The sequence below is a fragment of the Lagopus leucura genome, unplaced genomic scaffold (genome assembly GCF_019238085.1).
Source record: "Lagopus leucura isolate 7727_CA_CO unplaced genomic scaffold, USGS_WTPT01 Super-Scaffold_100009, whole genome shotgun sequence".
Lineage (NCBI taxonomy): Eukaryota > Metazoa > Chordata > Aves > Galliformes > Phasianidae > Lagopus > Lagopus leucura.
The window spans coordinates 16,019,944-16,035,351 of NW_024962266.1; the positions used below are offsets into that span (position 1 = coordinate 16,019,944).

General features: G+C 34.5%; 1 protein-coding gene across 10 annotated transcripts in view; it reads left to right on the top strand.

Annotated features, from left to right (window-relative positions):
- The window catches only part of TTLL7 (tubulin tyrosine ligase like 7), a 75,196-nt gene that overhangs the window by 26,858 nt on the left and 32,930 nt on the right, over positions 1–15,408 (top strand). For 8 of the 10 annotated variants that reach the window (XR_006179308.1, XR_006179309.1, XR_006179307.1 and 5 more), the window contains 8 exons: positions 2,770–2,929; positions 3,116–3,244; positions 4,880–5,001; positions 5,435–5,502; positions 9,740–9,898; positions 11,152–11,368; positions 13,835–13,999; positions 14,771–14,929. Coding sequence is in view for 7 of the 10 variants with exons in the window: in XM_042873213.1 (XP_042729147.1) it covers positions 2,905–2,929; positions 3,116–3,244; positions 4,880–5,001; positions 5,435–5,502; positions 9,740–9,898; positions 11,152–11,368; positions 13,835–13,999; positions 14,771–14,929 (1,044 nt within the window). In the remaining 3 variants the exon portion in view is untranslated. Of the gene's footprint in view, positions 1–210; positions 400–2,769; positions 2,930–3,115; positions 3,245–4,879; positions 5,002–5,434; positions 5,503–9,739; positions 9,899–11,151; positions 11,369–13,834; positions 14,000–14,770; positions 14,930–15,408 lie in introns of those variants that run through there. The other 2 variants (XM_042873212.1, XM_042873216.1) reach the window with 2 other exon arrangements.

The following is a 15,408-nucleotide window of genomic DNA, read 5'->3' on the forward strand; positions in this document are numbered from 1 at the left end:
AGGATCATGAAAGGCAGAGGTCATGTGGAAGCACCGTGGAACAAGTAACTTGGGAAATGAAAGAATGGTTTGTTCAAAAATGCTTTTATGTAATCTAGTCCAGAAGAAAACCTTTTGGGGAGCATAATAACTTCTTCTGATGAACTTTAATTTTGTAATAACAAAAAAGAGCTTTTTTAAAATTTTTTTTTTTTATTTTTCTCCCTACAGCGAATTACAGCTTGTAACCAAGGAAACAAGCAGTATTCCATTTATTATAAAACCTGGTTTTCCTTCTGTACCCGACTGCACCCAGGCGTCCTCCGAGCCTCTGTTACTATTACTTTTGTCCTGTTACTTTTGTGCATCTTCTTGAAACTGTTCCCTTTGGTGGACTGAAACATCTGTCTTGGTCTCTGTGTGAGTGCAACATTGTTACCCTCTAGCAAGAGTACCTGACCTCAAGAAGGGACCTCCTTGTTTCGCTGGCCATTGCTTCCATGGTTTTTTCCGTGTCTCTGAATGAAGATTTGACATCTATTAGAAGAGTGCATAATTCAGCTGTGATGATTAAAATTCTCTCTTTTATAGACCTGTCAATAGAAGAGCTTCTTCACAGATCAGTTTGAAGAGATTTTTCTGAGAATTACTCAATCTAGTGACTTTGTTTTACATATGGCCTAACTAATTGTCCTCAGAGTACTCCAAAGGTCACCATAAGTCTTTACTATCCAGTTGTGGATGCGCGCCAACAAGTTGGTTGGCTGGTAGTCCGTAAGGATGGGAGCTGAGAATTTCTATTACAGTGTTGAACACTACGTCTGTAGATAAAATATTCATGCCTGGGTGTTTGTGGTCCCTATTAAATAATCTGAGAAGCATTCTACTCTAAAGAGTAGAATATAAAGAAAAAGAGGAAGTCAACAGCGTAGTGTAGATTTGAGCTTTATGGACTACTTTCAGAGTATCGTGACTTTATTGAAACTCAGGATAGATATTTTTCTCTGTTGCATCAGCTCTGCAAGTTGCTTGATTTTTATTGCTATACGATAGCTTGTAAATCGGATTATATTTGTAAAGGCTGCCATTTCTAACGGAAATATTAGTCATTTTGACATTTTTTCCAAACTTGAAGGTTTTTAGCCAGTACAGCTGTGAAACAACTGCTAGGAATCTGTATATATGCATACAAGTCCTTAATTGGCAAACAGACATACTTAAGTGTTATTCCCAGAAACTAAACATGTCTTGTACTCTGGTGGTATTCTTAGCTTGAGAAACAGATAACATGCAGTATCCAGTGAGTCACTGTGTCCAGTACTGCTTTTCCTTAGCTGTGCTGGTAAAGAGGACACATGCTTCACTTTCACTGTCTTTGTATCTAATTTTAGCAGGAGGACTTTCAGGGCGCCTTCTCAGCTGAGGATGTCCAAAGTATTAAAACCTCAAAATGATCTGCCAGTTTTGATTGTTTGTTCTCAGTGTCAAACACTGTATCTACCTCTAAGGCTCTGCCTTTTATTACCTGTTGGATAAATACAGGTTTCAGAGTTAATTTGCACAACTCTGAACAGACATGAGGGTGATGTTTTTGTTTTCTTTCAATCAGAAATCATAAAAGAACATCATAATCTATTCCATTAGAGAGCTTTTAAGGATAGCTTCTCTCTTGAAATGAAGGAAGATCTTGCAGCTCAATCAACCTGTTTTTGGAATTTCTTACCATAAATGTGACTTGTCTGGAATAGAATAATTATTCTCTCCTTCTCTCTGATAAATATACATACAAGTAATGCTGTGATAATGTTGCCAATGTACATCTTGCCCAAACTTATGATAAAATTCATTTCACATCACAAATCATGGCTAAAACTTGACTTTTTAACTGCAATTTTTGCTATATATAGCAGAAGAAATTCCTCATGCTCTGTACAAAGTTATTTTAAGTAAATTTTGCAAACACCGCATGCAGCAGTATGAACTCATCTAAAGCTTGGATAAAGAACTTTAGCCAAAGTCAAGCACCTGAATGTTTAGACCACAATTTCCCTCCTGAGTGTTTTTCTAATGTTTTAGCTTGTTGTTCTCATGTATGTGGGATTTTCACATGTTGAAGTGTATTCTGAGATTAACAAACAAACAAAAAAAAGTGAATGTTTTTAGCAATAGACATGAAAATTTCAGACAAATGATTTAGAAACTCACTGTTCAGATACTTGACAAGCAAGACTGTCTTTTAAATTTCATCAGTTGTGTCATGAAGTATCTTGAAACTGTGGTCATGTATTACAGGGTGATTACTGACCAATCATTTCTAAAAATGCTGATAAAAACGAAAGTGGAAAAGGTTATTAAAATAATTTCAATTATTTTCCCTTTGATGTCTTAAAATGCATAATGCATGGTGTCTGATTTCGATATGTTAATTTAAATATGGTTTTAAATTCCTATAAATTCACTGGGATTTGAAGAGTCAGAAATTTGCAGTCTCAGTTGAATTCAGTATTGCCTGTTTTCACTCCCCAGTCTTCTGCACATAAATGAAAATAAGACAGTGAGATAGTACAATCTTGTAAATTAATACTGCAAAATTATTTTTCCCTGAAACAAAATGATTGAACTGCATTAAAGTTTTACATCTACAATAACTTGCTTTATCCCTGAAGTGTTACTTTTGACTTATTAGACACAGTTCCATAGTTAGTTTTCTACTTTTCATTTTTATTTTTTTAGGATTTATGTATAAAAAAATGTCTTATAACTTTTAAAACAAATAATTCTCCATTCCAGAACTAATATTTGCTACACCCAGAGACGGAAATGGTACGAATAGAGCGTTAAAATCCCATCATTTCGACAACTTCATCATTTTCTGAGAACCTGGAACGTAATTTGGGCTCTGCTTCAGCACTGTCTTAGATTATAATGCCATCCTTGCCTAATGAGGGAGGTATGCAGGTCTTATATTTTTTCTATAGTCTATTAATTATTTCTGTTGTCTTGTACCTGTAAGTTGCAGTGAAGCTATAACTGACTAGTTTAGATGCTACTTGATGGTATTATGGTTTTAGTTCATTTGTTTACATTTTTTAAGACACAAATGTTATGCTGATAGTTAAAACATTATTTTTCAAAGATAACCATGGAACTGCTGCTGTGACTTTGCAATCGGAACTACCCTACCAAAGCACAATTAAAAGAAAAGTCAGAAAGAAGAAGAATGGAGTCATCACTGCAAATGTTTCTGGCACAAAATATGAAATTGGTAGGATGCTACATATCTTGTTTTCATCATAATAGCCATTGATGTGAGTGAATTGCTAACTAATGGGGTGAATTAATGGGCTTTGCAGATTGACAGTGAGTCAAGTCCAAAGGATTTTATTTTCTAGGAAACCTTAGTTCTTTTTTTTATAACATTGTGTTGATGATTCTGAACACTGTACATCTACTACTCATGGAAGGGCTTTGAACTGAAAAAAACCTAATTAATCAAGGTGTCTGTGGAAAAAAAAAAACCACCTTAATTATGAATCAGGTAAGTGTTTGAAGATATACTTAAAGCCTTAGAAGATGAACGGTGTAAATTTAATGTTGAATACCCTTATTATTATATAGAGGTTTCTCAATTAAAATCTAATAAAGTTTTACATTTTAATGCTTGGGGCTACTATCACATTAAATTTATAGTTTGCATTCTGCTGTGGAAGAAACAATGTGCAATACTAAAATATTGTAATTTGGCCTCAGGCTTTTACATTGTGTGTTTGTGGGAACAGCATGGTATTTCTGTATTGTGGTGGAATAGTGGAAGAGAATCTGGGAGGCAGCACTAATGCTGATTCTTGATTAAGAGCAAATAATGACACTAAATATATGCACAATGAGTTTGTTCTGATAGTTGTCAAACAAACAAACAGAGAAAACCCCCACAAAAACCCAAAAGGCGAAGAGTGAAGATGTGTAGCTTATCCTTCTCAAAAGGATAATTATTAGTGACTGAAGAACAACACTTCCTCTAGCCTTATTTCTTTTCAATTGTGTAAATATTTCAACGAATTTTTCAGAGACTGCAGGGCTATTAATTATTTCAGAGACTTTCAGTAGCATCTGTGAAGCTTCAAAATGAACTGTCTAGGCTGGAAGCCAGTGGAGAGTTTCTCTCAGGTTCAAGTTGAACTAATAATGACAAACTTCCAAATTCCAAACTCATAGTACATTCAAATAGACTTGCTGATTTTTTACCAGGTGGGGAAAATGTAAAATCCAGAGATGTGCCTTCTCTAAAGAGGTGGTATCAGAACAGACTTATGGGTTATATTGTATATGGTTATATGGGTAGCGCAATTAATAACTTCAGGCAGAAGATATCTCTTTTAAATTGCTTTGTTTTGTAAGTTTTTAGGAAAAATCTATCTTAGAACCTGTGTTATGCCTGGCACAGACAGACTTTTCTCTTTTTTTATCTTCAAATAATGTGTGCATGCGTTTTTGTAGCTGTAGTATTCTTGACTAAAGAAGCCTTGTCCCTTCTGCAATGATGCTTATACGCATCGTATTTTTAAAATTAACATAAATGATGGTCAAGATTAAATCTAAAAGCTGTTGCAAGTGGACCTTTACTAGATCATTGTGGAATAACTTGAAGTTATTTGTGGTTCCCCACAGTGATTGCCTCTCATTTAAGCACTAGTATGAAGTCCTATAATGTTGTAGTTACAGTTTTGAAGTAAGCTAATGGAAATATTTCGAGTTAAATAAGAGCTTGCATTCTAATATTGCTCTTAAACATAGGGTTGAATGTTACATATGTTCAAAATCTTGATTATTTTTTCAAGTTTTGAAAATTAATGTGCTTTAGATAGTAAAAATATTCCTTAACTATGCAATTTCTCTGTAGTACGCATTGTAATACAAGAAATGGGATTTGTGAAAACACGCGATGAAGATGAAACAGCTAATCTTATTTGGAGTGATTCTGCTGTGCAACAGGAAAAGATTGCTGAACTTCGGAACTATCAGGTAGAACATAGTTTATACTTCTGACATGTTTCAGTAAACTGTTTCACTTGGAGTCCTTCAGTAACACCTTTTGGTCAGTTGCGTGTATAGAGAGGGAAAAAACAAAAGAGCAAAACAATGCTAGGCAGACTGTAACAAGACTACACCACTATATATTTTGAAAAAATTATTCTCTTTTCTGTAGTTATTTGTTCATACCATTTGGAATCTGGTGTTTAAATGTTTGGAGCTATTCTTTCATGCTTTTGTCTGCCCATGAGATGCTATGAATAGTCACAGTTAACAGAAGATACGTTCTCTTGAATGATTTAGATGTAATAGTGACTACATTTGCCTGAGCATGGAGTTAAATGTTTTGAATGATTATTGGTATTGATTTTACCAGAAAAGCTAAAAAGTATCCATTTGCTTTCTCTTCTTACTCCTCCCTCAGAGAATCAACCATTTTCCAGGAATGGGAGAGATCTGCAGAAAGGATTTTCTGGCAAGAAACATGACTAAGTAATCTTTCTTTTAGTACTAAGAAGTTTTTTTTTTTCAGTGATTTAATGCAGTAAAATGCTGAATTATTGCAAGGTTTGTTTACCTTTAAGAAGAGGCTCTGAGAGGATCAAGAATAATCTTCAAAGTTCCTCTGGCTTTTGGTCATGGACCTGCAGTACCTGTCTGGGCTATATTTTATCGTTCTGGTTGACTTGAGTGGGAAATGATTTGGTTCAGCTTTGTGTCTATTGCTGCAGAATGCCTGAAGTAGCTTGACATTATTATGTAATGGATGTAATATATAGACCCAGAAATTAGTTCATGTAATGCTAGAAAAGTATAAATGACAAGTATGTGAATAGACATTACTTGTTTTTAAAATAACCAATGATTATATTTTTGTATATTTCACATTAAAAATGTGAAGTGTTTTACTTTTAATGTAAGAAATGTCAAATAAGCTAATTTGTCTTGTTTATACATTTGCCTTCCTTTAGTGAAATAAATGAGAATTATGTTAGCTTAAAATCTGTGAGTAAGACCTGTGAGAAAACAAAAGTAAATGATGATTCATCAGCTTAGTAATAAGAAAGAGCCTAGAGAGAGATGTGTGTGAATATTTTGATCCTTCTAACCTAAATTAGTTTAAACAACAGTTTTAAAAAGTTAATATTTTGGGCCCAAATTTTATCTATACTACATTTGCCCTTACCAAAATAGAATAGCGTTCATTTATTAATATATTTAATGTAATCTGTTCTCTCTTTTGTGTCCTCTCTTTCTTTTTTCGCTTTGTAAATACTATGTATCATATGTAGAATATATGCAAATAGTACGTGCATTGCTATGGTGCCTACAAATCCTGCTTATGGACCAGAATCTCCTTGTTCTGGTCCATAAGTATCTGCTGCTCAGGAACTTCTCACTGCCCCTTCCAGACTTAACTCTAAGTAAAAGCATGGAGATCGACTGATACAAGTAGCTATTTGGAGACTTCTTTGAAGCAATGGAACAATTTTGATTAGCTTGAAAGGCAGCACTATCCTTGTATATTGCCACACTTCTGTGGTTTAAAACAAATGTTCAAAATGAGCAAGAGGTTGATGTTATCATGCACATGTTGTTTTCTAATACAATCTCATTATGCCTCTCTCAATCTACTGAATTCAGAATTTGAAGCATTTTAAAGATGCTGAAGGTGGAAACTGCATATATTAAAGATGACTTTTTCATTTTCTTCAAAGAGAATCTACAAATGTCCATAACTTACTTATCTCTACACCCATTTCTTGGGAGAAGTAAGCAAACAGCATAAAGAGGAAAGTGAGACTGAAAAGATTTAGAATAAAATTGTATACCTACAGTGATACTAAATCGTTCTTCATCAGAGGAATCATTTTGTTTCCATATGCAGAAGGGTGGAAGGGAAATAGTGTAATATGTAGCGAGTGTAATATGTAAGTGTATGTAACTTCTTACCTATTTCCTAGCAGGGAAAGTATAGGAACATAGCAGAAATGAACCAGTAGCAGCAGAAATGAAACTGAGAACAAAAGAAGAGTAATTTTGAGAGTAATGAGAGTAATTTTCAAGCAGAATAATCAGAGTGGAGGAAAAAAAATAGAAGGTGGCATTTTAAGGCCAACTAAATCTTGTTTTCTATACATGGTCTCAGATGCAGTCTTCTCATGTGAGTGATGAGTGTGCCAATCAAACAGGTCAAACAATAAGTATGGCAAAAGTTTTACAGGTGGAATGGGAAAGGGAAGAGCCATGTATGAGATGACTTTTTATGCAACACCTTTGTTGTTTACCTGTTTACATTTAAATGAACTGATTGTGGACAGAGGACTTTCTTATTCCCCACTAATTTCTTTCCTACTTGAAAAGTCAGAAGATCTTGAAACATAGGCAGTGGAACCTGTGTTATTTGATTGGTAAGTCAGTTCTTCAGAAACCTACATTTTGTACAAAACACCTTTGATTCTTTTGCACAGAATGCACTTGGAGAAACAAGAGCAAGGTCTGACCAGTGAGTTAAACAGCACTCGAAAGAACAATACTTGCTTTTTAATTCTCAGATCTCAGTCCTAATAAGGACTGCAAGGCTAAAGGACAGAATAGCACAGTGAAGAAATGGTTACCAACAGTAGTAGATAACAGATGTACTAGCAAATAGAACTATTGTAAGGGGATAGGTCTTTGTTCAGGAAGCTGCTTGATGTTCCTATACCATTTGTGAATAGGGCCAGGCAGGAAAGAACAGAGCTGAATTCTTCTGTCAAAGATTTCAGTGTGCACCAGAACTTGTAAACAATGACAAGTATTCAGCTTCATATTATGAAGTGTTTGTAGTCTACTCAGTTATGCGTAAGATTAAAAAAAAAAACAACAAGGCACACAGAACTGATGTAATTGCAGTCAGAAAATAATCTGTAATACCATCAAGTTATATACTTCTAATATTGAATTCTATGAATTAATTAAATAGCAAGTTTCTGTCATGTAACTTCAGGATGTGCAGGATAAATAATTTGGAGAGAAAAGTGAACGGACGAAGAAGTTGCTTTTTGCCTAAATATAGTAATATAACTATATTTAATATAATAATACATAGTAGTATATAAAAACTAGTTTTAAGTATGCATTAATAATGATTATAATATTATTTTATTTTATTCTGAATATTTATTGGCTTTCATCGGGTTAGATTTTAAAAAATGATTGTTACATTGAAGCTGCAGGAGCACTGAGTCTCATGCAGTACTTCAAGACTACTTCAACTGATGTGGTTCCTGCTGAGCTTTTGTTGAGTAGTTGGCTGAACAAGTTGGTGACAGTCTATCTATTATACCAGTAGGTCTTGGCTGCAGTCCTAGTCTTACAGATGCAGTTGGCTGTTCTGTTTCTTCTGCTAGTGTTTGAGTCACTTAAAGAAAAACTGCTTTATACTGTATGAGGATTGTGTGGGTTCGGAGCAGAAATGAAATATTGAAATGATATTGTAAGTCTCCTTTACGTTTAAGTTATCCTGACACCATTAGCTTCCATTAGAAAAGAATAAGTATAGCTAAATCTGGAACTAATTAAAAGATATTAAAATTCACCATAGTGCCATTTTAAAAAACTGAAGTCTGGGCAATTTGCTTTGCCATCTGAAAGTTGCATGCTTAAAAACAAGGGATCTGTGGATATTTGTATTTTTGATGTGTCCACCCTAAATGCTACAGACTGTTGTCCAGTTACCCGAGCTAACTTCACAGAAAGCAGAAAGCTACATATGGAGTTTCAGGAGTTCTGAGTACCTGAAACATGCCAACTGCTTCAGTATTTAACTCAACTAAGACTAAATTTATCCTGCTGACAACTGAGGTATGCTAGTCAACATAGTACAACTTAGTCTAGATTGCTTGTTAAACTTGGCTGCTACCAGTATGTATCCAGCCAGCACTGCCAACCTGGTGTGGGTATATAAGCTTTCTATCTGCCAGCAATACAGCTTTGGGTGATGGAAGTTTCTACTAAGCTTCTGCACTGGAACGAACTGCCCAGATAGTTTGTGGAGTCTCCTTCCCTGGAGATATTCAAGACCCACCTGGATGCCTTCCTGTGCAACCTGCTCTAGGGAACCTGCTTTAGCTGGAGGGTAGGACCAGGCAATCTCCAGCCTTCCAACCCCATGATTCTGTGATTCTAACTGAATTCTCTACTGTTCTTCCTCTAAGATCTCTCTTTGCATTCAGACTGTAGAGGTATGAAGTCAGACATGCTCACACCTCAGCTGCCCCAGCTATTAAAGCAGAGAGATCAGGTCCTTGCTTCATCTTTTAACCAGAGTCAGTTTATGAGCTTGTTCCCATGTCTTAACCTTCGTTTTGTTTTACTTTGTTCGTCTTATATTTTTTTCTTGTGTTACCTTATATTTCTTTGCTTTCTTTTGAAAGCGTAAATGAACAAAAACTAAAACAGGAGTTAAATGTGTGTCAAGGAATGAGAGGAATGCCAGTAAGATAAGCAAATGCAATATACCAATAAGAAAAATGAACAAGATTTTGCTTTTGTTGTTCTTACAGTATACATTCTTGAAGTTGGTTAAGAGTAAAGTTCTGTGGCATACATTTTTTTTCTTTCTTTCCTTTTAAAGTATTTTGCCAATAAAATTTCCTTGTCAGATTACTGTAAATACTATTTAATCAGAAGGCTTGTTTCCATCAAAGTAGTTAAAATTTTTTCAACTCAACTGCACTTTTTGCAGAATGATCAAGTGCCAGCCTCAGGAGTATACGTTTATTCCTCGAACATGGATTTTCCCTGCAGAATACACACAGTTTCAGAACTATGTAAAAGAATTGAAGAAGAAACGTAGACAGAAAACTTTCATAGTAAAGCCAGCTAATGGTGCAATGGGACATGGGTAAGTTGCATGTTCATTTCAGTCTTCTTATCCAGAAAAAATGAAATCTAGTGCTATTTAAATTGTTAATTGAAGCTGTTTATCACTAAGAAGTTTGTTCATCAGTTGTATATCAATATAAAAACATCATCTATTGGAAAAATGCTTAACAGCAAGAAACAGCTAGAATATAAAAATAAATAGAAGTGGTATTTTCATGCTGTTCTGAATGTGGCTTAATTAGGAAATACATTTTCTGATAATGATCATGTAATTCTTAAGATCAAGGTTTTTTATTAATTGTGAAATTATCCAAGCAATAGATATATTGTAATCTATTGTGCTTTAACTTAGAGTGCGATCGTACTGAGCACAAATGTCAGGGTTTCAGTAGTTGTGAGGGTGTTTGTGTGGAAGACAATCAGTATCTTCCATAGCTCTGAAAACATTCCAAGTACCCTACTGCATGCCAAAAGTGTGACACAAAAGTATTTGAGAGCAGCATCCTCAAGGTGGAGGACAAATGGAGGAGGCACAGTTTTGGAAGGATGTGAGATATGCCAGAAGAGGGACAACCCTGAAAAGACTGTGACCTACAGCTGAGTTGAAACTGTTCTGCCTGTGTCAGGACAGAGAAAAATGAGATGAGATTAAATATCTCAATTAATTCTTAACTCTGTTCTTATTTTTACCTATTTCTATTTCAGATTTTATTGCTTTAATATCATCTTGGATTATACTGCATAGTATAGTGTTTTTCCTAAATTTTCGTTTCTCTTGATAAGGACAAAGATGAAAAGTAACAGGTATTTCGTGGAAAATATGGGAAAGAAAAATGGTGGAAACTTTAGAGAGTGCATTCTGCCAAATGATTTGTAAGTCTAGAGGGAATAAATTATTATACTTTTTATTTTTTTAATCGAAGTGCAACACTTGCACTTGGACCTTGTTGAACCTTATTTGGTTTACGTGGGCTGACTTCTTAAGCTTTTTCAGGTTCTTTTGGCTTCTGCTGTTTACAAAAGAAAAAATAACAAACCAAAGTAACCCAAAATAACCCAGGTACCAGCTACAAGGCAGGGAACTAAAAGCCGTCTAAGCAAACAACGATTTTTCTATACCCTACAAAACAACTCTGTAAGGTCTTTCTGCACACAGTATTTAGTCTGATTACCTGACTGAATGACAATAATAATGTATTTCTTTTGTCTAAGTCCTACATTTTAAGAATAACTTTTTTTTTTTTTTTTTTTTTTTTTTTTTTTTTAAACTAGGATCTCTTTAATAAGAAATGGAGAAAAGTTACAAGCTCAGGATCACTTGATTGTTCAGGAATATCTTGACAAACCATTTCTTATGGAAGGCTACAAGTTTGATTTGCGTGTATATATTCTTGTAACCTCCTGCGATCCATTAAAAGTATTTTTGTATCATGATGGACTGGTGAGAATGGGCACAGAAAAGTATCATCCTCCCAGTGACTCAAATTTGGTAAGTGGATGCTCATTCCACTTATTGCATATATATGTAGAATTTCATCTGTGTAATGTTTGGAGGAGAAATAATAAAATGGTGACAAAAATTTGCATTTAATATTCATGTGGCAGAATTTTTCAATTGTCACTGAAGAGAAACGAAGTATTTAACTAATTTCTATACTTGTGACATTCATACAGAATATATTGCTTATGTATAAAAAACACTCTTCTTACTCGTCCATAGGATAGAGCTTACATTTTTCCTGAAAGCAAGCAAAAGAAGTCGATTATTAACGTTCAGCCCAGAACAAATGAAGTAAAGAAAGTAATTCCAACAACAAGTTACACTGTTTTCATATTTCTCTGAGACTGAGTTCAGGGGATGCAGGGGGAGTTAGGCCTTATACCCTGTTAAATTGTTTTTAATGTCCCTGAAGTGTAGAGTTTCTCCTGAGGATCCTGCAAGGTTTCAGCCATTGTTTTAGGAACCTATTCAGGAAACAGAAAAAAAACAACAACAAACAACCAGAGATGTGCAGACCATGGCATGAGAGAGGGCACTAAAATCTCTGAACATCAGGGAATTTGTTGACTTTTATAAGTGACTGCTTCTTCTGCAGGGAAAGAAGCATGGAATTATATCACCCATTTAATGTTTACCCAATATACTTGTTAATTTTAGGATGATGCAGCAAAGCTGCCTATAAGCTTGCAGAGAACCAAGAAAATGGTAAAGGACATGCTAAAAGATGCTTTAATCCTGTGCTGTTGAGAGGTGCAACCCTTCTCTTCTGGCACAGACTTAAGTACAGATGGCAATAAAGAAAAGACTTGGATTTGATGCATCGAGGCATCAGTGGATTTAAATTTGTTGTACGTCACTCTGTACTCCACTGCTTCTTTATCTTTCCTTTTCCAGAGTGATATATTTTTAGAACTGCTTCAGTGTAATTATACAATAGAAAATGTATGGTGAGCCATTAACTCTACTTGTCACTTAAAATAGTGTTCTTTTGAAGATTGCAGGTACAATCTGAATCCCAGGAGAAATGGTGCATTTGGAAAAGTTCCAGTACTATATTTGGAACAGCTTGCTTTTAGTGGTTTTTATTGTTACTAATCTCAGTGTTATCAGCACTGAAATATGCTCTGAGTTGATAAACAAGCAGCAGAACAAGCACTTTTCTCTGTGATCTTGCAACTGTTCATGTCTGTCTTTGTATGAAATAACCTGGCTTGTCGCTAATGACATTGTTCCATAGTGACACTGTTCCAGATGAATTCAGACTAAAGATTAGTTTATGTGTTTAACTCACGTTCTAAAAACACTTTCAGGGTAGGTTTTTGTTTTTTTGTTTTAATCTGGAAAATAATTAAATTTTCTGAAATAATTTAATTATGTGGAAAGAATACTCAAAACAATAATAGGCTTCAGAATCATTCTCAAAGCCATAATTGGAAGCCGTGTGAGAAATTCATTGCTTGTAGTGCTACTGTTAACTAGCCTGCAACTAAATTATGTGTTGTTTTTTTTTTTTTTAATTTTATTCATTTTTCTTAAATGTACGTGTAGTGAGATAAATGACAGCAGAAGGTTTGTGTTGTCTATTGTCTGTCTGATCAAAAAGGAATTGGAACAGAAAGCTTATGGCAAGCTTATAACATAAACTATCACTCAAACAAGAAATGAAATATAGCAGACAACAGTCTCTGTGGACTGTCATCATGATAGTGTATGTGGAAAGCTGAGTTAATACTTGTAGTGGATATATATATAAATATATAAATAATGATTTATAAATTGAAATTTAAAGGCTTTGTTTCTTTTTAATGTAGCATGAATCAATTGCTGTTTATATTTTCTTACATAAGGAAACACTCCTTTATGTAATGTATAGTTTGAAATTTATCTCCCTCTAATGTATGGCTACCAGCCACTCAAAAATGAGCAGTTCTGGCAGATAGCAACATGACAGATGAATTTATATATAGGAGATATTTTAAAGTATTGCTATAATGAGAATGTCTTTCATAAATAAACTACAGTGAAAACTGAAATGTGGGATTGTCTATGAAACAGATGTCAGAGTGTTTTTTAGCACTTCAAAGTACCATCTTTGTTGTTTGCTTCTCGTGCAATGTAATTTTTCTGTAAGTTATGATAGTAGCTTTCCACATTTCTATGGAGTTTTTTACATGCACACCTGTAAAAATGGCAGGTATATTATCTAACCAGATGTTGATTAGATGTTGATCTACTGCTATTGCAACTGGCTTAAATATGAGCCCAGGTTATACAACAAGGCTACAACATTCAGTATGTGAAATCTCCAAGAACCAGAAACACTAAACCTGCACATTATGTATTTGCAAATATGAACTGTGTCATTACTGATCTAACCTTTTCTTCTAATTTTTTATAATTGGTCATTCTAGAATAACATTTACATTTTCTTTTTTCTTTTCTCCGTATTTTTAGAGCCAACTGTACATGCATCTGACCAACTACTCTGTGAATAAACATAATGAACACTTCGAACGGGATGAAACAGAAGACAAAGGAAGTAAACGCTCTATCAAATGGTTTACTGAGTTTCTTGAAACAAATAATCTTGATGTCTCCAAATTCTGGAATGATATTTCAGTAAGATGGAACTAATGTACTTTTCTATGTTTTTCCTTAAGGATCACTCTTAGAAAATTTATTGCTTCTGCCATTGCTTTACTCAGAATCCATCATGACTTTTGAAACATTATTAACTATAACTCTAGACAGATACACAATGACATGCCATAAATGAAGATTAAAATGGCTAAGCTCAAGAATTTGGTTATAAAGTTAATGTTGAACTTCTTCAGTCCTTCCAAACAGTTATTCATGTAAATAGTATCATGCACACAGACAGTTGTATTTCAATTCTCAAATGTGCTTTTGTAGCATATTAATCAAATTTTATGTGAGAATATTTACAAAACTGTATTCAGCATTGCATATATCAGCAGATTGGAACCTGCACCATCCAGATCAGTGGATGTGTTACAGACATCTTTAGGTGAGGAATTTGACTGGGATCGTTACAGCTTAGGCACTGTCTGTAAATATGATTCTGAGAATATTTACTGGAAGCTATGTCATGAAATGAAATAAGGTTGGCTGTGCTAAGCCTTAACCTCAATGTAACTTAAGCATTTAGACTACTGTCTATCTTAAAAAGAACTACGGAAAAAGTACTATGGAAAGTATAGTAATGTTTTTTATAGCTATCAAAAGCATCTGTTATTCAGTATGAACATTTATTTGGTATTAAAAATCTTCTACATTCTACTAAAGTATCTATAAAAGAATGAAATATGTAAGTTTGCTAAATCGTGTCATCTTTCCTGATACATTTTTTCTGAAAAAAAATCCCTACAGGAGTTAGTAGTGAAGACTCTCATAGTTGCAGAGCCACACGTTCTTCATGCTTATCGCATGTGCAGGCCAGGGCAAGCGCCAGGAAGTGACAGCGTCTGCTTTGAAGTCCTGGGATTTGATATTCTGCTGGACAGAAAACTAAAACCATGGCTTCTAGAGGTAAATTCCTTTAAACAAATGTAAAATAAATTTTTAAGAGTAAACTTAACCAAGCCCCAGCTGAACTCATGTCTATGTAAGAAAACTTCCAAAGAAAATCTGTGCCTAGCAGAATGTACTGTTGTTGAGTAAATAGATGATGCTTTTTTTTTCCTGCAACAGTTGTATGGGAACACTGCTTTGCATTGATTTTGGAGACTCACATAAGGTTGTTTTCCTGGAGAAATGTTGCATTTTAAATGTTTCTGGAACTTTTAATGAGAAATGGGCTGTTAATGCAATTGTTCCAGCTGCACTGTAGCTGAAGTTGATAGAAATTGAGTACTGCATAGATTTCCTTTGTGAGGATGGTCCTGGTAATTTTATGACTGATCCAAAAACTGTCAACAGTTGTGCTTATTTCTCTTAGAGTTGCAGTATAATTTTAGTTAGAAAAATATAAATTAGTTCACTATCTACCATACAGTTACAGGCATACT